Below are 24110 nucleotides of genomic sequence, written 5' to 3'. Positions count from 1 at the left end.
CCTGAGCAAACTATACCCATCCACACCAACATTCCAATCATGTGTATTATCCCACCAAGCTTCAGTGATGCCAACAATGTCATAGTTGTATTTATGTATTAGCACTTCCAGTTCTTCCTGCTTATTACCCATACTTCTCGCATTTGTATATAGGCATCTAAGATACTGGTTTGATCTTGCCTCCCAGTTTTGCCCTGATCCTCCTTTCTCTCTGCCATTATAGCCCACGCTCCCTCTTGTTTCCGACCATCTCCCAGGTCTTCATGTTCCCCACTTACCTGTGGGCTTTGCTCACCTGTCTCCGTCAAACCTAGTTTAAAGCCCTCCTCACTAGGTTAGCCAGTCTGTGTGCAAATAGGGTCTTTCCCCTCCTTGAAAGGTGAACGCCATCTCTGCCTAGCAGTCCTTCCTCGAATAGCATCCCGTGCTCGAGGAAGCCATGGAAGAGATATATCTCCTTCCTTGCATGGAGCCTGGGTCTAGGTTCTCTCTGCTTGGCATTGCCCAATGGCCACAGCCAAAAGGGTGCTGCATGGATCCTCTGATCCTCCCATGCCACAAAGGAGTGTGATAGGTGACATGTAAACTACCTCAGCCAAGAGGCTGAAGTAGCTTTAACAGAACAGCTCTGCAGCTGCTTTGCAATCTAGAGTGGGCTTGTCCTAAACCCTGCTTACCACCTTCTCAGCGTGCAGAGCAGGTTTTCAGGTGGGGCATGGAAGGTGTATTTGACCCTGATTGTGCAGTTTAAGGTATTCAAAGTATTTGAAAAGCTTTTTTCAGCCTTTTGAGGGAGTCTTTAGCATGCTGGTATGTCTTGTATGATGGATGATTCTGAATACTTGCATGTATTATTTGTATTACAGTGGTGTCTAAAGCCCTCATCTGTGTTTGGGGCCCCTTTGTGCTAGACACTGTATGAACGCATACTAAGGGCCAGTCTGCACTGGGAACTTACATCAGAATAGCTGTGAAAAATCCACACCTCTGAGACACGTAGCTATGCCGACCTAGCCCCGGTATAGACAGTGCAAGTCAGCGGAGGTAGTCTTCTGTCAACCTAGCTACTGCCTCTTGGGAGGTGGATTAATTACAATGATGGGAGAACCCCTCCTATCGCTTCATTGACTGTCTACAGTGAAGTGCTATCAATAACATTTTAAGTGTAGACATATCCTAAGGAACAGTCCCTATCCTGAAGAGCAAGGAGAAGTGAAGTGATGTATCTCACAAAGCAGTACTCATTCGTGGTGCAGTAAAGTATTGGTTTTGCCCTTGAAATCAAAATAGTTTGGGTGGTATTATAATTTCTTTGAGTGCCTTCATTAATATACAGTGGCCGAAGTTAGGCAAGCTGCTTTGTGTGGGCAGACAAGTGTGCCTGCACAGAGCCCTATTGACTCAGCTCTGTGTATGCATGGGGTTCCAGCCATGCAGGGCTCATTACTGGATCAGGACAACTTTTTTTCATGTTGATGGGTTCTGCTGATTTGAGAGAGTTTGTCAATACATATAATGGGGAATACCAATTGGACACAGTACAGACTATTCTGGTTCACTTTCATTTCTTTAAAAAATGCTTTATTTTTATCTACCTGCTTGGCAGCTTGAGGTTAAAGTTATTCATAGATGTCACAGATATTTTAGATTACTTTTTTAATTGGGTTTAAAAACACTGCCAGCTCTTACTGATGGCATCTTCGCTTAGCATGCAAGTAATGAGAAGAAATAAAAAAATGTTTCAGAGAATATGCTTACCTTGTAGGAAGATCTGACAAGTTAAATTTGAATTTAATCCTTCCAAGTTCTTGGCACTATTTTCTGCCTGCTGGCAAACCTGTTCCCTTAGCTGATGCTTTACTGAGGCTGGGAGAAAAGATTAACAGTTTATGTTGCTGATCCTTTTAAACGGGGAGCAGATTTAGTGATGAATGCCTATCGTAATCTTAGCACTGCATTTTATCTGTGTGTTTTTTCCACATGACAATAATATTCCCTCTTATCCTATTTATTGGAATAAACAAATTGTTAATTTTGAGCTGATTACAAAATAACATCCATTAGTACTGACTTATGACCATTTGGGAAACCTGTGACAGAGTGATTGTGAAACAGGTCAAAGCTTTTCTAGCCTTTTAAAAACCAGAAAGAGAGACAAGTGTCCATAAACAATTTTATCTTGTGCTTTGATTTTTATGTATACAAAATATTTGTAAATAATGGAGATCATTGGGAGCTGGCAAAAAGCATTAAGATGTTTCAGCTTTCAAGGCTCGCTGATACTCCCTCATTTCCCTTTGAGAATAAATAGAAGAATCTGCCAAAGTGCTCATTTGAAAATGGATAGTGTGAATTCACCAGAGCCCTATGAAAAAGTAATACACAGGCCTCCTAGCCTGTTTGACAGATGTCACATTAGATATTTGTTAAAGTAGAGCAATATCCTGTTGACGACTGGGTGATGGTGGTGACGACTAGATGGGCCATTTCTATTATTTTAGCTCGGGGTCGGCAACCTTTGGCACGTGGCTCACCAGGGTAAGCACCCTGGCAGGCCGGGTCAGTTTGTTTACCTGCCGTGTCACTGGCAATGGTTCACCGCTCCAGGCCAATGGTGGCTGTGGGAAGCGGCGCGGGCCGAGGCATGTGCTGGCTGCCCTTCCTGCAGCCCCCATTGGCCTGGAGCAGTGAACCGTGGCCAGTGGGAGCCGCAATCGGCCGAACCTGCAGATGCGGCAGATAAATAAACTCGCCCGGCCTGCCAGGGTGCTTACCCTGGCGAGCCACGTGCCAGAGGTTGCCGACCCCTGTTGTAGCTGTTCAATCATTTTCACTCCTCTAATAGGTTGAGTTGATGTCTGTTACTTTCTGCGAACTTCATTAACCCTCCTTATGAAATTCCACAGCAGCCTGTGTGTTTAAATGCTGTTTCTTTCCATTGTTTTCAGAGGGCTTTGGATCAGGCCCTTAATACAGTTAGGTTTCTAAGCATGTTCCTAACTTTAAGCACATGAGTAGTCCCGTTGACTTCAGAGTTAGGTATATGCTTAAGTACCTTGCAGAATTGGGGCCTAAAAGTTCTACTTAACAGAATATTAACCCCAATCCAACAAAAAATATCTTTTCAGTTTTACTGGAGGGAAAACTGCTGCCTTTCTGCCCATGTTTTGCCTTATGTTTGGACTTAGTTGTTGCAGTTTCAGAATAACTGCCTCTTTGACAACCTCCAGGGCTGGCTCCAGGAATGCTCTCTCAGGTCTCTAGCTGTCCCCTCTCTGGGCAGGGACTCAGATTCTCCCTAAGCAGGTCTGACTAACGTTCAGCCTCTGGACTTTGCTTTCTCTTCAAGGACAATGACAGTGGCTTAGCACTGGTTATAAGTGACTGTCCAGCTCTTTCTTAGCAGAGTACATTTACTTAAGGACAAAAACATACAGAGAAAACATATGAAACAAAATAAAAGGTCTCAATGCATACTAATTGTACCAGGAGTTGCCCATCAGTCCTGTGTGGACTCTGAAAGGTTCCAGTCTTTCTAAACCTTCAGCAGAGTAGGGTGCTACCTTGGTTGAAAGCTCATGTCCATTTGTGGGATCAGAAAGCAGACTGCGTAGTCTGTTTAATCCTAGCCTTTGTATCCCCAAACTGTTGTCTCCCAGCCTCCTGAAAATAGGTAAAAACCAGTCAATGCCCCTTCCCCTGGGAGGTAAGACTTCAAAGGCTGCATAATCGGCCTTGGAATTTTGCATTAATCACCCTCTAGTAATTCCATATTCCCCCAGTGACCAGGAATACATAATACATATAACGTATTGATGCAAAAGGCTATGAATATTCTACGGGTCTGTATCATCTGGCACATCTCAACGTAATGGGCTTTGAAGTTTTCATACTTTCAAGGCTGGCTCAAACATTCAGATAACATTCATAACGATAAATACAATTGCCTCAGGAAAGGCTTGTGTTTGTCATATCTGTGTCAGTAGTATTGACTTACTTATTTTTTAACAGGCTGCTCGAAAAGGGAAGATTCTGCTGAACATCAGTGCATGCAACCTCACAAAGAGCACCGAAAGATGACTTATTCAGGCTATTCCTTATTCTGTAAAAGGGATCCTGCCTGGATTGGTATGTTTTGGATTTTTGTGTCAGGAAAGTGTGTGTTATTGCAGGTGTAAATGGATGCTAAACTTAAATATACAATTTAGATACATTGAATACAAATCCAATGGAAATTTGAGAATGAAGTTGTGAAGTTAGAAATGGCTCTTCTTCTTGGTTAATCTAACAATTAGGCAAAGACCATGGAACATCATTGGCAGTGCAAGTTTTCAGCATTATTTTGCACCTCTTTAGTGCTTATCATTTGATGATATTGAAGAGTGTCCCAAATGCTAACTAGTCCTCACAACATCCCTGCGAAGCAGGTGAATAATAACTGTTTTACTAATGAGGAAACTGGGGCACAGCAAGTCAGTGGCAGCACCAGCAGTTAACCCAGAATGCTGTTGCCCTTTCTTGTGATCTAAAGACTAGATCATGCTCTTTCTGAAGAACTAAGTAAATGCTATTTTTCTTTTCGTTTTATATCTGTTCATGGTTTGCAATATGACTTCCATGTTGAGCATTTTTTGGCCATTAACCATCAGCTGAACTAAGGGCAGAAGGCATTCTTCTTAAGAGAGTAATTAAGTGTCACTAATTGCTCAATCCAGATAGCTCCCTAATTGTGCCCCTGTAGTATAGACGTGGCCTTAGAAAACATCTTGTTTAGCTCACTTAGGCCCCGTCTGCACTGGCAAGCTTCTGCACACTAAAGCAGCTTTGAGCACTGTAACTCCCAAAGTGAACACGCTGCCAAGGCATTTAGTGTGCAGAAACTACGCAGTTGCAGCGCTATAAAAAAGCCACCCTGACGAGAGCCGTAGAGCTTTGTGCGCAGGGGCTACAGTGCTGTGGTGACAATGTAGATACCATGGTGATTACAGTGCTGTGATTGGCCTCCGGGAGGTGTCCCGCAATGCTTGTTCTGACCTCTCTGGTCATTGGTTTGAACTCTACTGTCTTTACGTGACCAACCATCAGCCCCAGCCCGGACATTACTTTGCAAATTTGAAAGTCCTCTCCCTGTTTGCTCAGTGATACATGTAGTGGTGTCAGCGCATCTTTCCATGTGGCCACGTCTGCTCCACGCACCAGGTGGTCCCCCACTTGGAGCAGTGCCGAGCTGCTGGACCTCATCAGCATTTGGAGAGAGGAAGCTGTGCAGTCCCAGCTGTGCTCCAGCCGTAGGAATTATGATACCTACGGACAGATTTCACAATGCATGATCGAAAGGGGCCATGACTGGGACACATTGTAGTGTAGGGGAAAAGTGAAGGAGCTGTGGAATGCCTCCCAAAAGGTACAGGAGGCAACTGCCGCTCCAGTGCAGCGCCCATGAACTGCTGGTTCTACAAAGAGCTGGATGCGGTACTCATTGGCAACACCACCTCTACTGCGAAGACCACTATGGATACTTCATTGGCTCAAGTGCCAGTTGAGAGTGGATTGAGCCAGGCGGAGGCAATCTTGGATAAAGTGTGGGGGAGGACGCAGAGGTAGAGGATGACTCAGAGGCCAGAGATGCATGCAGTCAGGAGCTCTTTTCTACCCCAGAGGAGCCTAGCCAGTCACAGGAGTAGGATCTTGGCGAAGTGCAAACAGGAGAGGAGGCCCCTGATAAGTGGATCTGATTTTGGGAATTGATGAAGCAAGTTGTTGGCAGTTGCGAGAGGGTTGCAGAAACAGGCTTGTCTCCAACCGCATGCCTAGTCTCAGCGGCGGAACAGGCTGTTGATTGACTTCCTCACTTCAGGTGAATCTCCCTCAGAGATCCACTGCTGCAGGTTCCTCGGCAGAGCTGCTTTGTTTCTTGCCCCATTAACGGTAACTTTCCCGCACCACTTTGCCGTGACAGGGGGTGGGGGGACCATTGCTGCACACAGACGAACCGCGTGGTGCCAGAGTAGAAGCCACAGGCTTAGAGAAGACCCTCTCTTGATTCCCTGCTCACCCTCAGCAGCGAAATATCTTCCATAATGATCCCCTCCTATAGAAAGTGTGGGGACAGGAATGATTGTCAGGCCTATCCTACAGTGCTGGCTGTCCCCAAGAACCATGTGCCAAGCGTACAGTAGGATCTGGGAAGAGTGATTTACCTTCCCCCTGTGGCTACTCACCATTTTGGGGGTCTTGTGGCTCATGCGTGCTTGCCTGGGGTCAGCCAGTTAGTGACAGGTGTATGAGGACTGGCTGTGTTTTTAAAGCTCTGAATCACTATTGTCTGTGTTGCAAATAATATTGCTTCTGTAAAATGTTGCATTTAAACTTCAGCAATGACCTTGGGAGGCCAGTCTCCAGCAGAACGGATGCGCAGAATTAGAAAGCATCGAAGAAGAGCTAAGGAGGACTTTCTGCTTGAGGTTATGATGCACTCAGCTGCCGAGAAACAGGAATTGAAGGAGTGGCGGGACAGCAAGGAGAATGACCGAAAGGAGAATTCAGCACACCAGAAAGAAGCCACAGAGCGGCTCCTAACAGTTAGAGTGCAAAGTGGACACACTCTAGGTGATACTAGCTCTTCCAACCAAGCAGCTCCGTGCCCACCCTCCCCTGCAGCCACTGTCACAAAACTCTTTCCCATGCGTCCTCCACACACCACCAACACACTGTTATCAACCTCCTGGCTCCACTCGCTACCCACAACATTCCACTCCTCCCTCCTCACAGTCCAGCAGCGTGGACTCCCACTGCACTCAACACCCGTCCCTCTGCAGCTTGGCCCTGCTGAAGTACAGCACTGGGTGCATAGTACTCCAAAGGAGAAGGTTGAGTATGATTCCTGAACACAGACAAATCTGTAGCTGTCCTGGGACCCCTCCTCCTCTTGAGAACTTCCCCTCCCCTTCCTGCTGATGAATTTTTTCATTTGACTTTTTCCTCCGGTTGTTGTTTTTTAATAAAAGAGTTGTGTGTGTTTGAAAGCAATATTTATTCTATTAGGTGAAAGCAAAAATGGGGGCACTGCAAAGCAACATACAATTATGTTAAGGCCCCTTCTTGCATCATGTGCATCAGTCACGGCCTAGCATTACAAGCACTGCAATCCCGAGCATAGCAGCAAATGTTACTGGCTTTCAGCTTCAAATTAACCTGTCTACACCAGCCAGAGAATGGGGGTTAAAAATGAATGAACAAAAGAGCAAACTAATGTGAAATTAGTGGAATCAGAAATCAAGAAACTCACTAAATTAGTCATTAATGGTGTAGACTTCTCACAAGTAGACAGATTCTGCTACTTGGATTCCATTATAACCTATGACAACTACCATGAAGATGACATTGACAAGCGGATAGCTACTGCCAGGAGACCATTCATGTAACTGAATAAAAATGTTTGGAATGTAAAATCCTTAACAACTAAAACCAGATTATACACAACACTCATTGTACCCACATTTCATTATGGTTGTGTAACATGAGTATTGACAAAGTGTCTGGAGCAGCTTTTACATTGGAAATAAGGTGCCCTTGCCATATCCTAGGTATGACATGGCTAGGTAGATTAAGAAATGATGACATCCATAAAGGACTGAAAGTATAATGCATGACTAGAGTCATCAGAAGATGCAAACTACAATGATTTGGCTATGTTGCTAGATTGACCCCATACTGACTGCTTAAAATTGTTCGCTATGGAAGAGTGCATGGAGAGAGAAGCTGTGGATATCCAAGGAGATAGTGGTATAACATGGTATATAAGACCAACCAGGTAACACCTCACAGGCTGAAATGGGAATGGTGACTCAAAACAGATGTGGATGGAATCTTTTCATAGCCTTGATCCTACCTAATCTTGGTGTTTGAAAAAGAGATGAATGAATGGTTCTGCTGGTGATACTGGACACACAAGTCTGCATGATTGGAAACTAGCTAATTCAGTTGTCTTACAATGGAAAGTCAGGTAAGTTAACAAGTAAATTGCCCATTCCCCTTGGTTCTATGCCCCACTTCTTGCTCTATCTGAAGCAGGGAATTGAATGTTAAGGCATTGAAGAGATCCTTTCCCTCCTATGTAGTGAGAGAGATCTCCCAGGCCCCCCTTACACAGATATGGGGTCAAAGAAAGGATACAAAGTGAGTTACATTATTTATAACATTTTGGTTTTGTATTTAAAAAAATGTTTCCTAATCTGTACTACCTACCTATATCCCTGTTTATGCTAAATGTATTTTTTACCCTGGTTATTTAGGGCTTACATACTAATAAACATGGTAAAAAAATTAACTCAACATTACAGGTCATCTTTAATCCAACCAAATGTGAATTAAAATAAACCATTCATGATAACTGTAAAAACAAAGCAAAACAAAACCCAAGTGGGACCATGTAAAAAGGCATGTTAAAGTTCTTCCTTACTATGTATTTAAATCACCTGTCAACTTTAAGCTTTTGAAGAAAATCACTGGTAGGTGGCTAGAATTTGGCACAGAAACAGGTAAAATTAAAAAGGAAAACTTTAAATTTAATGGCACACTTGAGCAACAGCCAAATGTAGACTAGCCTACTCTGCCTTGAACACAACTGTTGCTGTAATACTGTATTTACAAGTACTGTATAAAGAAAAATCCTCCACCATTTGGCTATAAGGGAAGTTCTGGTTTTGATGGTTATTGGCTTTCTATATGAGACATAATCTTTGGCAGTTGAAGTTCTAAACAGATTTTTGCCCTTGGCTTAAAAATCTGCTAAATTCAAACAGAGTTCTAGCAATAATTATATTTGATGAATGAAATGTGTGAGATATTTAGCTGTGAGTTTACACTGCATCAGAAACAATTATGTCTATTATGTTTCATATAAAGAAAGTTGCATTTGAGTGAGAAATTTGCCTCAATGGAAATGTGCGTACCCAATAATTTTCTGCATTGAAAAGGAAACAGTAATTTGGACTCTAGCTTTTCTGCATTTGAAAAGAATCGACGAGAGTGCATGTTCCAAAAATGACAATACAGTGACCAAAATGTATCAGCATTGTACTTTTCCACATTGCTCAGAAGCAAATTTGCCGATTTAGATTATCTTCAATCTATGGGCTCATTAACGCTTAGTTCAGTAACTGCTATCCAATGCATCTGTCTCAGTTTCAAACGGTAGGATTTGGCCTTCGCAGCTAGTAACTGAAGAGTGAAACAAAACCACTGTGAACTCCTCTTAGCTCCATTCTTTCTAATTTCTTTTCAACTTCTGTTTCTATTTCCAGTTTTTTTTTGGAGGAGGGAAACACGGGATGGATCACAGAAAAGATTGTGTGCTTGATGATGGGAGGAGAGAGCAACTGAAACATCTTTTTGTTGCAACTTGCTATCTGTGCAAAAAGCCTGATTGCTCAGGTTTTGTGGGAGGAACTCTGTGGGGTTGGCTGAAGGGAATCCTACCCACTCCCTCAACTCACAGACAGGGCAGAAGGCTGAAGCTCAGCCCTGCCTTGCTCTCTACTCTATCCCAATATGGCTGTTTTTGGACCTAGCAGCTCATCCACAATGCTAAGTTACTTGGAATCAGTGAGGAGACCCTGTCCTCCGTACCTGTTTCATTTGCAAAAGTGAACCTGAATGCAGATTAAATTGAACAAATGGGTCTGCTTTCAGCCCTGTGCATTGCTCTGTCCATGTGACTGAATTGCTCCCAGCCTAACTTCTGTGTTGCCTGTTTTTCTGATGTCCCATCATCAACGAATAGCAATCCCTCCAGAGAGCATTGGTCCTCTGTCTCCAATTGCACAGATCCAGTACCTAGAGGTTCAGAGGTCCCCCAGCACAGCCTTTCAGAACAGATTAAATGGTGCACAAAACCTTTCACTGGTACTCTGCGCCTGAGTGAATTTCACACACTCTGTGTTGCATATATTAGCTACTGGGATTTAAATAGAAAGGAAGGAACAGCTCATGTATGCTTGTGAGTTGGTATAGTATATATCAAATAAGCTTTTTGGTTCATACTTTTCCCCCAAGTTGTTTTCTACTGTAGTTAAAGGGTAATGAATCATAAAAGCCATATATTTTTAAATCCCTTGCCTCTAAACAAGAACAGATTAGATTGATTGGTTTGTTTTCTGTCTAGCATTTTGTGAAACATTCTTTACTATAATTTCTGGACACTTACGGCTATTTAAATTTAAATGTCAGCGTTGGATTAGATGTTATGAAGATGTTTAAAGGCCTGATCCTGCAGATTTGGATGGTTAACTTTAAGTATGCGAATAGTCCCATTGTCCTCAGTGGGATAATGCTTAATGATAAGCATGTGCTGAAGTATCTTGCTGAATTGAAGCTTGAAGATGGGCCTAGCAGCACCCTCATACTGAGTTCTGTCCCTCACTTCCTATCAGAATATCTGCAGGATTTCCTCCATTTGCTGCTCATAGTGAACACTGAGGCTTAGGTTCCTTCCCTTCCTAGTTATGCACCCTGGCTTTCTGTTCCCACTCTCCACAGAGGCCTACCAGACATTACCTGTAGGATCTTATTTTCAGTTCTAAATCATGAATTATTTGTTGTTTTTATCCTCCCTTTCAAATCACTCCTTATGGAACACCGATGCTACTTTCTGTCTTCACTGCTTACAGTGTTCATTGAGTAATAGGCCTTTGTGGGTCTCCTAAACAGGATTTTGATACTCCATACTACCAAATTATTGTTCATCTGAACCAGAAAAGAGTGGGATAAATTCCTATTAGGTGTTGATTACACACAGAATTCTAACATTGTTGGTGGGGAAGACTATTAAAGGAAAGATTTCTAAATTGGCTTTTTCTCTCAATAAGTTCTGGGCAATTTCTCACTGTGGGTCTACTGTTTTTGTGCTTTAGTTTATTATTAACAGTAGTGCTTGTTGCAGAGGAGTTAATATAAAATAAAAATGAAGGGCGAGGAATAAAGAGAAGAAGAAATCTAGAACAAGGTAACTAGTTTATCTGGCATTTTTACAAGAATCTCCCTACGTAGTTTAGGACAGTCTGCTTTCTCTGAGCTACCAGCAGGCTCTGAAATGTAAAAGGTAGGAGGGAAAAATAAAACATTAATCCTCCTCCTCCAAGCAGTAAGGGGAAATAATTAAACTCATGAATCAACAGTGTAGTTATGTTCATGGTAAGACTGTACCTTCCTGTGAGGGAGTGAACAGACACCATACAGGACCAGACTAGGAAGAAGTTAAAGGTCTGTCAGAGGAAACAGAAGCTAAAAGTAGCCTTGCCCTGCAACATCTGCCAGTAATATGGAGCCTGGAGGGAGGCTACTCCTGCTGGGGGCATTTGAAGTAGAGGAAGCAGACTTGAGGGCTGAGAGGTCCTAGACAACTAAGAACGTTAGGGGAAGCCTGGATAAAAGTTTGGGCTTCTTGTTCATGATTTGTTTTTATTATTGTTCATTTAGTTGTTAATAAACTCCAGCTGTGGGAAGGGATTGCATTTTTGACCCTCTGTGTTTTAGAGCAGGTAGGATAGTCTCTTACTTATGCTTCCTCATTATACTGTGACTTCAAAGTGTACCTAAAACCAATGCCAAATAAAACTAAGCCAAAGACTGTTTCTGGGTGTGGTGCTCCATCTCCCTTCAGGCTTGAAATCTTAGCAGTCTCGGACTCGCTCAGATTCCAAAATGCATTCAGAACGTTTAAATTAATAGTCCAGGACTGGGGGTGGGTGAAGGAGGAGAACAATTACAGAATTATTGGACAGTTAATATCAGAAGATAGGGATTCTCAAACTTACTACATTATTGGTCCTTTAGTGATGTCTAAGAACCAAATTTTTTTCTGCTCATTTTAAGTTTCATTCTTATGTTTGTGTTTGTTTTTGTTTTTTCAGGCATAAATATTGGCACGAAAGTTGGAGCTCTGCTGTTTTCAGTTGTGTAATCCTGATTTGGTCCATGGCCAAGGAACATGATACTACCCTTCCAAGCTGAAATGCCTTGAGGACCTTGGCTCTGAATTCATTCCTCCCGAAGCAATGGTTTTCTCCGCAATGTTGACATCTGCCCACTCTGGGACATTGAATGCTACTTTTATTGTCTATGAAAAAGCCTATATGAATTTTACCACTCCCCAATTTTTGCTTCATAGTGGCACAACACAGCCCATGGTCACCACTGAGATAAGTACTTTACTAGTGAACCCTACAGCTATCCTGCCAACACAAGAAGTTTTCAAGAGCTTGAGTCTGCCACTGCAGATCATTCTTTCTGCTGCTATGATATTTATACTGTTGGTTTCTTTTCTTGGAAACTTTGTTGTCTGCCTCATGGTCTACCAGAAAGCTGCCATGCGATCTGCAATTAACATTCTCTTAGCAAGCCTGGCTTTTGCAGACATGTTGCTTGCAGTGCTGAACATGCCTTTTGCTCTGATAACCATCATTGCCACGCGATGGATTTTTGGAGATATCTTCTGCAGAATTTCTGCCATGTTTTTCTGGCTGTTTGTCATAGAGGGAGTGGGCATCCTACTCATTATTAGCATTGATAGATTCCTTATTATAGTTCAGAGACAAGATAAGCTGAATCCTTACCGTGCAAAGATTCTCATTGCTGTTTCATGGGCTGCATCCTTTGTTGTGGCTTTTCCATTATCTGTGGGGAACCCAAACCTGCAGATACCTTCTAGAGCACCTCAGTGTGTTTTTGGCTACACCACTAGTCCTGGCTACCAGGCGTATGTAATACTAGTTGTACTAATTTCTTTTTTTATTCCATTCATGGTAATGCTATACTCTTTTATGGGCATACTCAATACCGTACGCCACAATGCAGTTCGTATCCACAGCCATCCCGACAGCATATGCCTCAGCCAAGCCAGCAAGCTTGGTCTCATGAGCCTTCAGAGACCTTTTCAAATGAATATTGATATGAGCTTTAAAACTCGTGCCTTCACAACCATATTGATTTTGTTCATTGTTTTCATAGTCTGTTGGGCGCCCTTCACCACCTACAGCCTTATTGCTACATTCAACAGTCACTTTTACTACAAGCACAACTTTTTTGAGATAAGCACTTGGCTCCTTTGGCTCTGCTACCTCAAGTCTGCACTGAACCCATTGATTTACTATTGGAGGATTAAGAAATTTCATGATGCATGCTTAGATTTAATGCCCAAGTACTTCAAGTTTTTGCCACAGTTTCCTGGTCACACAAGAAGACGCATTCGGCCAAGTGCCATCTATGTGTGTGGGGAGCACCGGTCGGTTGTGTAAAAATTGCAGCTATTTGACATGACAATTATTTTCTGGGATTATTTGTTTTTATGTATTGTTTTATTTTAATATGGCTCCTTCAACTGCCATATCTTATAACTTGAGTATGTTTTCCAAAATCTTATTCAATTTTAAGGAAGAACGTGATTTATTAGAACTGGGTTTACTGTCAGAAACAATGTAAACAAAATTACAGATATTACCTCCCAGGATTCAGTGGAAACCCAGACTTTTTTTTATTAGATTTCTAATATTTTGTCAGTTTTCTGCTTATTAAGCCTGCAGTTGCATCTAACTGTAGGGTTTTTTATGCTGCTATGGTACAGTATGTTTAGTTGGTGTAATTTTTCTGAAAATGTTGCTGCTTTCTACCAAGACATTAGAGCCAAAAAGTCACATTTAAGTAATTTCTATTTAATTTTAACAAAATTTCAAGAGTTTTGATGATGACATTAGAACCTTTCAAAAAATATTTCCATTAATATTTTGTGCACTTTACAAAACTTGCTACAAAATGTGTTTTTCAGAATGTTTGTGATGCCTGTAGAGAAGGTTTTTACACGTTACGGTGGTAGTTTAATGAAAGATATGTTTAGTTTCTAGAGGGCAGATTTACATTGGTGTATCTAAAACTACAGTTACTGATTTTGCTAGATATTGTTTCTGAAGATTAACCTAATGGGATATTAACTCCTTAATCCTGGTGAATGAGGAAATGGAGGCAGAATGAAAAGATAAAATATCATGCCCAAAATATAAGGCTAACATAAGTTCTGGAAAAATGGGCCCAGACAAAAATTGATCTTTTTTGACCATTGCACACATTTTAATATTTTAGTGGCTATGAAACTCCAAAATCTATTGCTATGTCCAGAAGTCAAAGTTATAAATTATGGCTGTGATCCTGTGATTTACAGCAGATGGGCAGACAGATTTTCCCATTCAGAGCCCTAAGGTAGTCAGTGAGAGTCTGTGTGAGTGGAATGCTGCACCCAGGCATTCTTAATGGGCAGGATCAAGGCCTGGGAGAGTCTATGGCCAAAGGAGAATCGGAATAGGTGTTTCTGGGTCAAAAAAAAAAAAAAGGACATGAAACATGTTTTGGACTGGGGCAATATTAAACACCCTCATCTAAAGCAGAGGTGGGCAAACATTTTGGCCCGAGGGCCACATCTGGGTGGGGAAATTGCATGCAGGGCCATGAATGTAGGGCTGGGCCAGGGAATTGGGGTGCGGGAGGGAGTGTGGGGTGTGGGAGGGGGTGTGGTGTGCAGGAAGGGGCTCAGGGCAGGCAGGGTGCGGGAGGGGGCTCAGGGTGCGGCGGGGGTTGGGGTGCGGCAGAGGGTTGGGTGTGGTGTACAAGAGAGGTTCGGGGTGTGGGCTTCAGCCTGGCATTGCTTACCTGGACCAGCTCTGGGGTGGCAGTGGCATGCAGCAGGGCCAGGGCAGGCTCCCTGCCTACCTTGGCCCTGTGCCGCTCCTGGAAGTGACCAGCACCATGTCCCTGAAGCCCTTGGGAAGGGGGCACAGAGGGCTCGATGCACTGCCCTTGTCTGTGGATGCATCCCCCAAAGCTCCCAATGGCCGTGGTTCCCTGTTCCCAGCCACTGGGAGCTTTGGGAGTGGTACCCGCAGGCGATGGCAGTGCGTGGAGCCCTCTTGCCCACCCCGATCTAAAGACTGGCCACAGCCCTACATTTTATAACCACGACAAAAATTTGAGATAATGTTTCAGTGAAATAATCTGATTTGTAATTATAAGTTAGGGAGATGGTTTAACAAATGGGGAAAGGTTGGGAAGCTAGTTCAGAATTTATGATGGAGAGTTGGGCAGTAGGGCTGGAGTGGGATCAAATAAGTCAAATTCCCTACCTCGTGTATTTCTTTATGTTGGTTTTCTTTGCCATCTCCCACGCACATGTCTACTGTCCCACTAGTTTTCTATGTATTACAAATCAGCTTGTTTAGTGGAAGCGCTTCTTTCACTGGAATGCCAAACCATCTCTTGGATTCACATCAGGTACTGACTTTGCCTTTCTTGATAACTGCCTTGAAAACATCCATTCTTATCGGAGAACAGGAAAAATGTCAGTGGATTTCACTCAGTGATCATAATCCAGGTATGTATTTTTATCAACTACATAAACTTGCAAATGACAGGTGAATCAGATTAAACAGGGAACATTTGTGACATTTAAGTGACAGCCCTGAATTGGACATCAGGGTGGAGACGGACACTACCACAGGGTAGATTGCGCTTTTGGAAAGTAAAGTCTCTTCTGGGCTGTATTTGTGCATGGGAGGAGTGCAGCCTGCTCCCTCCACACAGAATCCCATTGGCTACAAACTGAAGGAGCAGATTGCATCAGCCCTGCTCCAAGTAGGGGATAGAGTCATCGCCCTGCTTCCTTCCTACCCCCTTTTTCAGCATCCTGCTCTCCAGGAGTAAGCAGTCCCTGTGCTCTCCAGAGAACGGTGTCAGTTCTTCCAACTTTCTCCTTCTGAGCTGCATAAAGCGTGTGTGTGCGTGTATGCTGCGTAAGGCTTGTGTGTGCAAAGAAGCTTCTTGTTCTGTATGAATGCATAGGGACCACTCACTATCTGGAGAGCATGTCTGGATTAGATTTTATGAAACTGTTTAGTGAAGGGTTAAAACCACTCTCAATGTACACCGCTACCTCAATATAACGCCACCCGATATATCACAAATTTGGATATAATGTGGTAAAGCAGTGCTCTGGGGGTCGGGGCTGCGCACTCTGGTGGATCAAAGCAAGTTCAGTATAACACGGTTTCACCTATAAAGTGGTAAGATTTTTTTGGCTCCCAAGGACAGCGTTATATTGAGGTAGAAGTGTAATCTCTCTTCCTCTCACCTAAAAATATTGATAAAAGGGTATTTGTGTATTGAACATATTAAAGGAGGAATTTTGCCTTGATTTTTATTTCATTTTTAAAGAGTATTTTGCTTTGAACATGTAAATGCACTGCCACTCAATGCCAGTTTGACAAGGCTGTGGGCTTTCAAGCCAAGGCGCCAGGGCTAAGGTGTTGTTAAAATAAACAGGTCCCTTGAAGTCAGCTCTTACATCCACATTTAATTCTTCTGGTGGCATAATTGAAACAATTATCCTGTGATCAGATGACAGGCAGCAATGGAGTTTTAGAGCAAAACAACTTGTTTTTTGTGTTCCTCTCAGAGTACAACTCTTATTTCTAATTCATTTGCATCTGTGTCTCCAGTTTATGGCTGGGCTTGGTATAGATTTTGTATAGAGCTGTTCATCCCTTTTCTCTCTGAAAACAGAAAAATTGTGCTGTAAGTCATATAATGGGAGTACACACACACACTACCACTGACAGGAACAGATATTTTTGCTCTGTCTTCCAGAGGAACAAAACTGGTGTGAATGGATGTAATAAAATATAATTCAAGTGGGAAAGAGGATGAGTAATCCAGTGAGGTTGGTTAAATGATTCCTTGAAGGGGGAATATGACCTTTTGGGGATTTCATAATCTCTGATCTGTGAAAACTGTGAAGTAGAAATTGCATCTGTTAAAAATTTGATTTGTTTTGGTAATGCAATGTTTAAGCCCACATTGGAGCATGTTCTCTTCTTAATGCTTGAACTGTTAATGTCAACTCTCTGCACTGGGCCAAATTCAGAGGTGTCTTAAAGCGAGGGTGAAACATACACATTGAATAGGCTTTGGGGACTGTGAGGTTAGCAGAAAATACAAATCAGCTAACCAACAGGGAGTACAAGAAAGTAAAGGTGACTTGCCCAGCATATAAATCAGACCAGTTTACGCCAATGTGTTATTTACAGAACCAGTTGGCTTATTGTGTTCAGTTGGCTGTTACAGAGCAGTGCCTTGTTAATTTCAGTTGAATTCTTAGGATCAAGATAAAGATTGATAAACTGCTTACTCTTGTTGGCTATGATCCTACAAACACAAGTTAGCGCAATAGTATAAGAGAAATTTTAGCTTGGGGGGGGGTTAAATCTTAAATAAATTGGATCCTTTTTAATTCTAGGAGATTACAATATTATTCTTCCTCTCCAAAAATGATTTATTTATTTTTTACTCATTACTGAACTGTGTTCCCTTCTATTATATTTTGAAGATTCTTTGGTATTGAAAATGAAGATGAATGTATTTTTATTACTTTGCAGTTATCTCAGTGTTGTTCAGTCAAAGCATGAAGCTTTCACAACTTTCATGTGTACAAATCTGTTGCTAAAATGATTTTTTTAATACTCTTAAGGGATGTTACATATTCTTAGATAGTTTTTGCTACTTATGTAAAGGTATTTAGGTATATAGAGAGGAAAATGCTTTGTCTCTTTTCTTCCTCTGTTGATTTTCACTTTTATGCCTAATACTTTTATAATTTCTTTTATTTGGTTTTATGCTTAAACACTGCCAGATTTTAATGTTCTTTCTAAGAACGTGAGAGATTTTTCACTCTCAAGTCATGCAACGTTTCCCTCCTTGAAAGATTTATTGGTTTATTTTTATGTGAAAGCAGAACTCCAAGAACACAAATTTGTTGCAGCGAAAATGGTGAAGAATTTCTTAAAAGTCAGTTTTTCCTGGAGCCACTACTTTGTCATTATGAACTGGTTTAATCTTTTTGAGCAGTAGTAATTTACCTATGTGGAAAAACCTTGAATTTATTGTTTTAAAAACAAATTGTTAAGTAGAATTGTGTTGTATTTTCTGTACATATCACACCCATGAAAATAACTCAAAAACAAAAAAGGAAAATAAACATGAACATTCTTCAACAATGTGGAAAAAGTCCTTGACATTAAGAAATTGTTATATTCTCACTCAAATATAGACCTATCAAAATGCCTATAATTTTAATATCTGCTTTTTATCATTTCAAATACTTTTAAAGCTTCCTTTATAATTCATATAATGAAGACGGATGTCTGCACCATTAAAAACTTTCCTATATTTGTAGCTATTTTTGTTTAACCCAAAACATTATTTCCTTTACAGTAACTGTACAACAAAATGCAATAATGCTAAAACTGCCATGGAGATGGTGCCAATATATCTGAAACATATGTTAGCATTTTTAATGAAGGAAAGAGTGAAAGCCTAAAGGAGGATACATAACTTTCTTTATTTCCATATAAAGTAGATGTGCTGCCCTTTAGCTATGGCTGAGTAATTAAAATCATCTTGGTGTGGAATAAATAGAACATATGCCACGGGCAGTGGTACAGTGTAACATGATTCATTTCCACACACGACAACGACCTTTATGACTCAATTCCTGCCTATTTGTAAATGACTGATTATTTCCATCAGTAATAGAAATAAGAATTGGGGTGAATTGGATGATAAGCATCTTGTGATTTTATCAGAATTTTGAGTTAGCAAATGAACTACACCTCTGCCAATAACTTTTGAAAATTATGGTGGAACCAACTAGGGGCAGAACTTTTCTTGACCTGATGCTCATAAAGCAGGAGGAATTAGTAGGGGAAGCAAAAGTGGATGGGAACCTGGGAGGCAGTGACCATGAGATGGTTGATTTCAGAATGCTGACACAAGGAAGAAAGGAGAGCAGCAGAATACGGACCCTGGACTTCAGAAAAACAGACTTTGACTCCCTCAGGGAACTGATGGGCAGAATCCCCTGGAAGAATAACATGGTGGGGGGAAAGGAGTCCAGGAGAGCTGGATGTATTTTAAAGAATCCTTATTGAGGTTGCAGGAACAAAGCATCCCGATATGTAGAAAGAATAGTAAATATGGCCAGCTCGGCTTAACAGTGAAATCCTTGCTATTCTTAAACACAAAAAAGAAGCTTACAAGAAGTGGAAGATTGGACAAATGACCGGAGAGTGTAATAATAATGCTCTGGCATGCAGGAGTGAAATCAGGAAGGCTACATCACACTTGGAGTTGTAGCTAGAAAGGGATATTAAGAGTAACAAGAAGGGTTTCTTCAGGTATGTTAGGAACAAGAAGAAAGTCAAGGAAAATGTGGGCTCCTTAATGAGGGAGGCAACCTAGTGACAGATGATGTGGAAAAAGCTAATGTACAAAATGCTTTTTTCACTTCTGTCTTCATGAACAAGGTCAGTTCCCATACTACTGCACTGGGCAGCACAGCATGGGGAGGCGGTGACCAGCCCTCTGTGGAGACAGAAGTGGTTCAGGAATATTTAGAAAAGCTGGACGAGCACAAGTCCATGGGGCCGGATGCACTGCATCTGAGGGTGCTAAAGGAGTTGGCAGATGTGATTGCAGAGCTGTTGGCCATTGTCTTTGAAAACTCATGGCGATCCAGAGAGGTCCCAGATAACTGGAAAAAGGCTGATGTAGTGCCCATCTTTAAAAAAGGGAAGAAGGAATATCTGGAGCACTACAGACCAGTCAGCCTCACCTCAATCCTTGGAAAAATCATGGAGCAGGTCCTCAAGGAATCTATTTTGAAGAATTTTGAGGAGAGGGAAGTGATCAGGAACAGTCAGCGTGGATTCACCAAGGGCAAGTCATGCCTGACTAACATAATTGCCTTCTATGATGAGATAACTGGCTCTATGGATGAGGGGAAAGCAGTGGACCTGTTATTCCTTCACTTTAGCAAAGCTTTTGTTCCGGTCTCCCACAGTACTTTTGCCAGCAAGTTAAAAAAAGTATGGATTGGATGAATAGACTATAAGCTGGATAGAAAGCTGGATAGATCGTCGGGCTCAACAGGTAGTGATCAATGGCTACATGTCTAGTTGACAGCCGGTATCAAGCGGAGTGCCCCAAGGGTCGATCCTGGGGCTGGTTTTGTTCAATATCTTTATTAATGATCTGGAGGATGGCGTGGATTGCAGCCTCACCAAGTTTGCAGATGACACTGATCTGGGAGGTGTGGTAGATATGCTGGAGGGTTGGGGTAGGATAAAGAGGGACCTAGACAAATTAGAGTAATGGGCCAAAAGAAATCTGATAAGGTTCAACAAGGACAAGTGCAAAGTCCTGCACTTACGAAGGAAGAATCCCATGCACTAATACAGACTACGGGCCGAGTGGCTAGGCAGCAGTTCTCCAGAAGAGGACCTAGGGGTTACAGTGGACAAGAAGCTGGATATGCGTCAACAGTGCGCCCTTGTTGCCAAGAAGGCTAACGGCATTTTGGGCTGTATAAGTAGGAGCATTGCCAGCAGATTGAGGGATGTGATCATTCCCCTCTATTTGGCATTGGTGAGGCCTCATCTGGAGTACTGTGTGCAGTTTTGGGCCCCACACTTCAAGAAGGATGTGGACAAATTGGAAAGAGTCCCAGCAGAGGGCAACAAAAATGATTATGGGGCTGGAGCATATGACTTATGAGGAGAGGCTGAGGGAACTGGGATTATTTAGGGGGTATTTAATGGCTGCTTTCAACTACCTGAAAGGGGGTTCCAAAGAGGATGGATCTAGACTGTTCAGTGGTACTAGATGATAGAATAAGGAGTAATGGTCTCAAACTGCAGTGGGGGAGGTTTAGGTTGGATATTAGGAAAAACCTTTTCACTAGGAGGGTGGTGAAACACTGGAATGGGTTACCTAGGAAGGTGGTGGAATCTCCCTCCTTAGAGGTTTTTAAAGTCAGGCTTGACAAAGCCCTGGCTGGGATGATTTAGTTGCAGATTAGGTCCTGCTTTGAGCAGGAGGCTGGACTACATGACCTCCTGAGGTCCCTTTCAACATTATGATTCTACGATGGAAGACTTCTTCCATTTATCTAGCTGTGTATACACCAGAGTTAGGTTGACCTAAATACGGCACACAAGTCACAAAATTTTTTGCAGCCCTGAGTGATGTAGCAAGATCAACCTAAATTTTAGGTGTAGACCAGGCCTTAGTTTGCTTAATCGCAGAATTTCCTCTGGTGTTAAGGGCCTGTCTACACTACAGCTGTACAGCTGCAGGACTACAGCTGTGCTACTGTAAAACTGTACTGTAAATACTTCTTACATCAATGAAAGGGATTTTTCCATCAGTGTAGTTAATCCATCTATTTTAGAGGCAGTAGCTAAGTTGATAGAAGACTTTTTCCATTGATCGAGCTGTCTCTGCACCTGGGGTAGGTCAACCTAACTACTGTGCTTGGCGTGAATTTTTTTCACAGCCCTGAGCAATTTAGCTAGGTCAATCTAATTTTTAAGTGCAAACCAGGCCTAAACTAAGGCCACTTTACTTCTGAATGTGAGAACATCCACATAGGGGGTTTAATGTTCTTTAACTTCACACCATTAGTTAATTGGTCTTAACTTTCCTGAGTGCCTCTGTGTAGAGAAGCCTTTAATGCAACTGAGTAACTTCAGAGCCCAATTATTACCATAATGGTGTGAGGCTTTTTGCAGATTTTTTTTTTATGAGTAAAATTTTTGGATCATTGTTTTGTTTGTAACATTTGTAATTTATTTCAGATTCTGAAAACCAAAAGGCATTAGTCTATAGATCTAGGTGCCCGGCTATCAATTTTATTGTAGTGTACAATTCTGTATGTTTCTACTCACCCTAATGAAGCTCACCCCTTAGCATCTCATTGTAGTCAAAATTAACAGATCACCACCCCATTTGGTAGGTGCCCTATAGCTATAATGTCTTCAGAAATACTTGATGTTGCTATTGTAGGAGACAGGGCACTGTACTGGACAGACCTCTGGCTTGTTTTTGTATGGCAAATTTTTTTGTTCTGAGATAGCAGGAATTATTTTTAATTCTTACTGTTTCAACTTTAATCAACAATAAATATAATTATATGGTTACTAATGGGCTTTAAAAGGCCATTTCTTTATACCTCTTTATTTACTTTTGAGATTCTTTTCTATTCATTGGCTCACTTTGACAATGGCACTAGGAAATTTCAGTGTCTTTGTATGCACAATTGAAGGTCTGTCTTAGTGATGTTGATTGTGGAAGGCTGGTTTTCTTAATCAACTTTCTCAGAGGAATTCATTACCTTGAAACCTGTGCCTAATAAGAGATGTTTTTAGCTTTTGAAGTTCAACTAATTTCCATGAAGGATACCATTACTAAGCAACAGATTCTGTGGAGTGTCTCTTGAGGGGTAGAAGCTACAGTACATACAAAAAGTAAAAGAAAATTCCAGTACCAGAAGCAGCAGGGAAAATAATTGATGAAATGCCATCCTAGATAGACCTAATATCACATACAGCATATCTGTTCAGAAGAGGCTTCTTGGAGGCCAGTCCTATACTGTGAAATGAACTCCTCCAGGAACTAAGGACCATCACGATCTCTGCTTTAAGTGCAAGGTGCATTTCTTTGACCTTGTGTTCTCTAACATAAATACATAGCAACATATACACTTAAAAAAAACCCCAAAGCAAAGCACTACATTAAACACGCACAGAGGAGAGCGAACCACTCATGCCACCTGGTAGTTGCATCGCTTAATGAACTGCTGGAAGACACACAGATATTATAGTGATGAGGATGATATAGGAATCTATATAGAGTAGAATAGAATACAGGAATGCTTGCTGCTTAGGCTGTAAAGCATAATGTCACTTCTCCATATTGGTTTTGCTGTCTGGTTTTAATATGGCTAAGTGTACACTGGCTCTTTTGTCAGTATAACTTATGTCACTCCAAGGGTATGAAAAAAATCCCTATGAGCGACATAAGTTACACCGACAGACGTGCCGGTGTGGACAGTGCTATGTTGGCAGCAGACACTCTCCTGCCTACATAACTGCCAGTGCTTGTTGGACGTGGTTTAATTATGTCGATGAGAGAACTTTCTCCTGTCTCCATAGAGTGGTTACATGAGCGATCTTACAGCAGCACATCTGTATCGATACAGCTGTGCCGCTGTAAGCTTGCCAGTATAGACCTGGCCTATGTTAGAGTGGAACCTTATATACGCATCATGGCTGGAATTATGACAAAATTTCTAGAGCCTTTAACACTTGAGTACTTTTTGTTTGACTTTGTCCTAGTGGCCACCCTAGATACTAGAAGTAGATGAGCATGCAGAAAACTAAACAAAAGCGACCCCCTTCCCCCAAGTTTCCCTATGAATATGTATTTGATTTTTTACATGATTTGTTTTGACCTCCGTATTGTTTTTGTGTTCAGTTTGAGCAAACATTCAAGCTCTGTTCAGACTACTGGCACAAATTTTGCATTATGTGAATTTCAGTATTCATGGCAGAAATGTTTTACATAGTAATCCAATCAGGTAAAAAAAAATACTATGTGATTTAGGTGACTAATGCCAGATAAGCCGTCCAGTATACATTTTGGATGACCATGATCAAGCCAGGCAGTAAAACATTCTAAAAGACAGATCTGACAAATTTGAATAATAAGTACATTCATACATATCACAGTCTAGTCATGAATGTTTCGGAGAGAGTGAGGCAATCTTCAGTACATTTGTCAAATTAGTGGTTGCCCAGTGATGGGATGAATCAATGAGTAATCAAAGCTCCTGGTTCTGTGATGCCTCCTCCCAGTCTAACATCCAGTCATGCCCTAAAGCAGCAGGAGACAGATTCTCACTTCGGCTACTACCTTGTTCAGTTGAAAAGTCCCTGAAAAATCTTTCTATACAACATGCTCTCAACAAAGGAAAAAAGCTAGACTCTTACCATATTTCCCACCCCTCTGAAGCAAAGAACAAACAAAGAAATTCAAACACACCCATGTCTGAAACACTCTGCTACTTTGGTACTGGGCCTCTCTTGAGCACCACCTGCCAGTTATGACAAATTGTTCCAGGCTGGGTGGTGTGTTTTATATGGGAACCAATTATAAGGCCTAGGCTGAGACAACCA

At 41.8% G+C, this 24110-nt stretch overlaps 1 protein-coding gene across 1 annotated transcript in view; it reads left to right on the top strand.

Annotated features, from left to right (window-relative positions):
- Positions 1–14485, top strand: part of GPR63 (G protein-coupled receptor 63) — a 46414-nt gene extending 31929 nt beyond the window's left edge. Inside the window, exons 2-3 of the mRNA XM_032774071.2 lie at positions 4012–4128; positions 11913–14485. Of these exons, the coding sequence (XP_032629962.1) occupies positions 12057–13295 (1239 nt within the window). The 5' untranslated portion in view covers positions 4012–4128; positions 11913–12056 and the 3' untranslated portion in view covers positions 13296–14485. The remainder of the gene's footprint in view (positions 1–4011; positions 4129–11912) is intronic.
- Positions 14486–24110: the final 9625 nt, after the last annotated feature.

This window comes from Chelonoidis abingdonii, chromosome 3, assembly GCF_003597395.2.
Source record: "Chelonoidis abingdonii isolate Lonesome George chromosome 3, CheloAbing_2.0, whole genome shotgun sequence".
NCBI classification, from domain to species: Eukaryota; Metazoa; Chordata; order Testudines; family Testudinidae; genus Chelonoidis; species Chelonoidis abingdonii.
The sequence above is the reverse complement of the archived record's forward strand: the minus strand, read 5'-3'. Positions and strand labels throughout refer to the sequence as shown.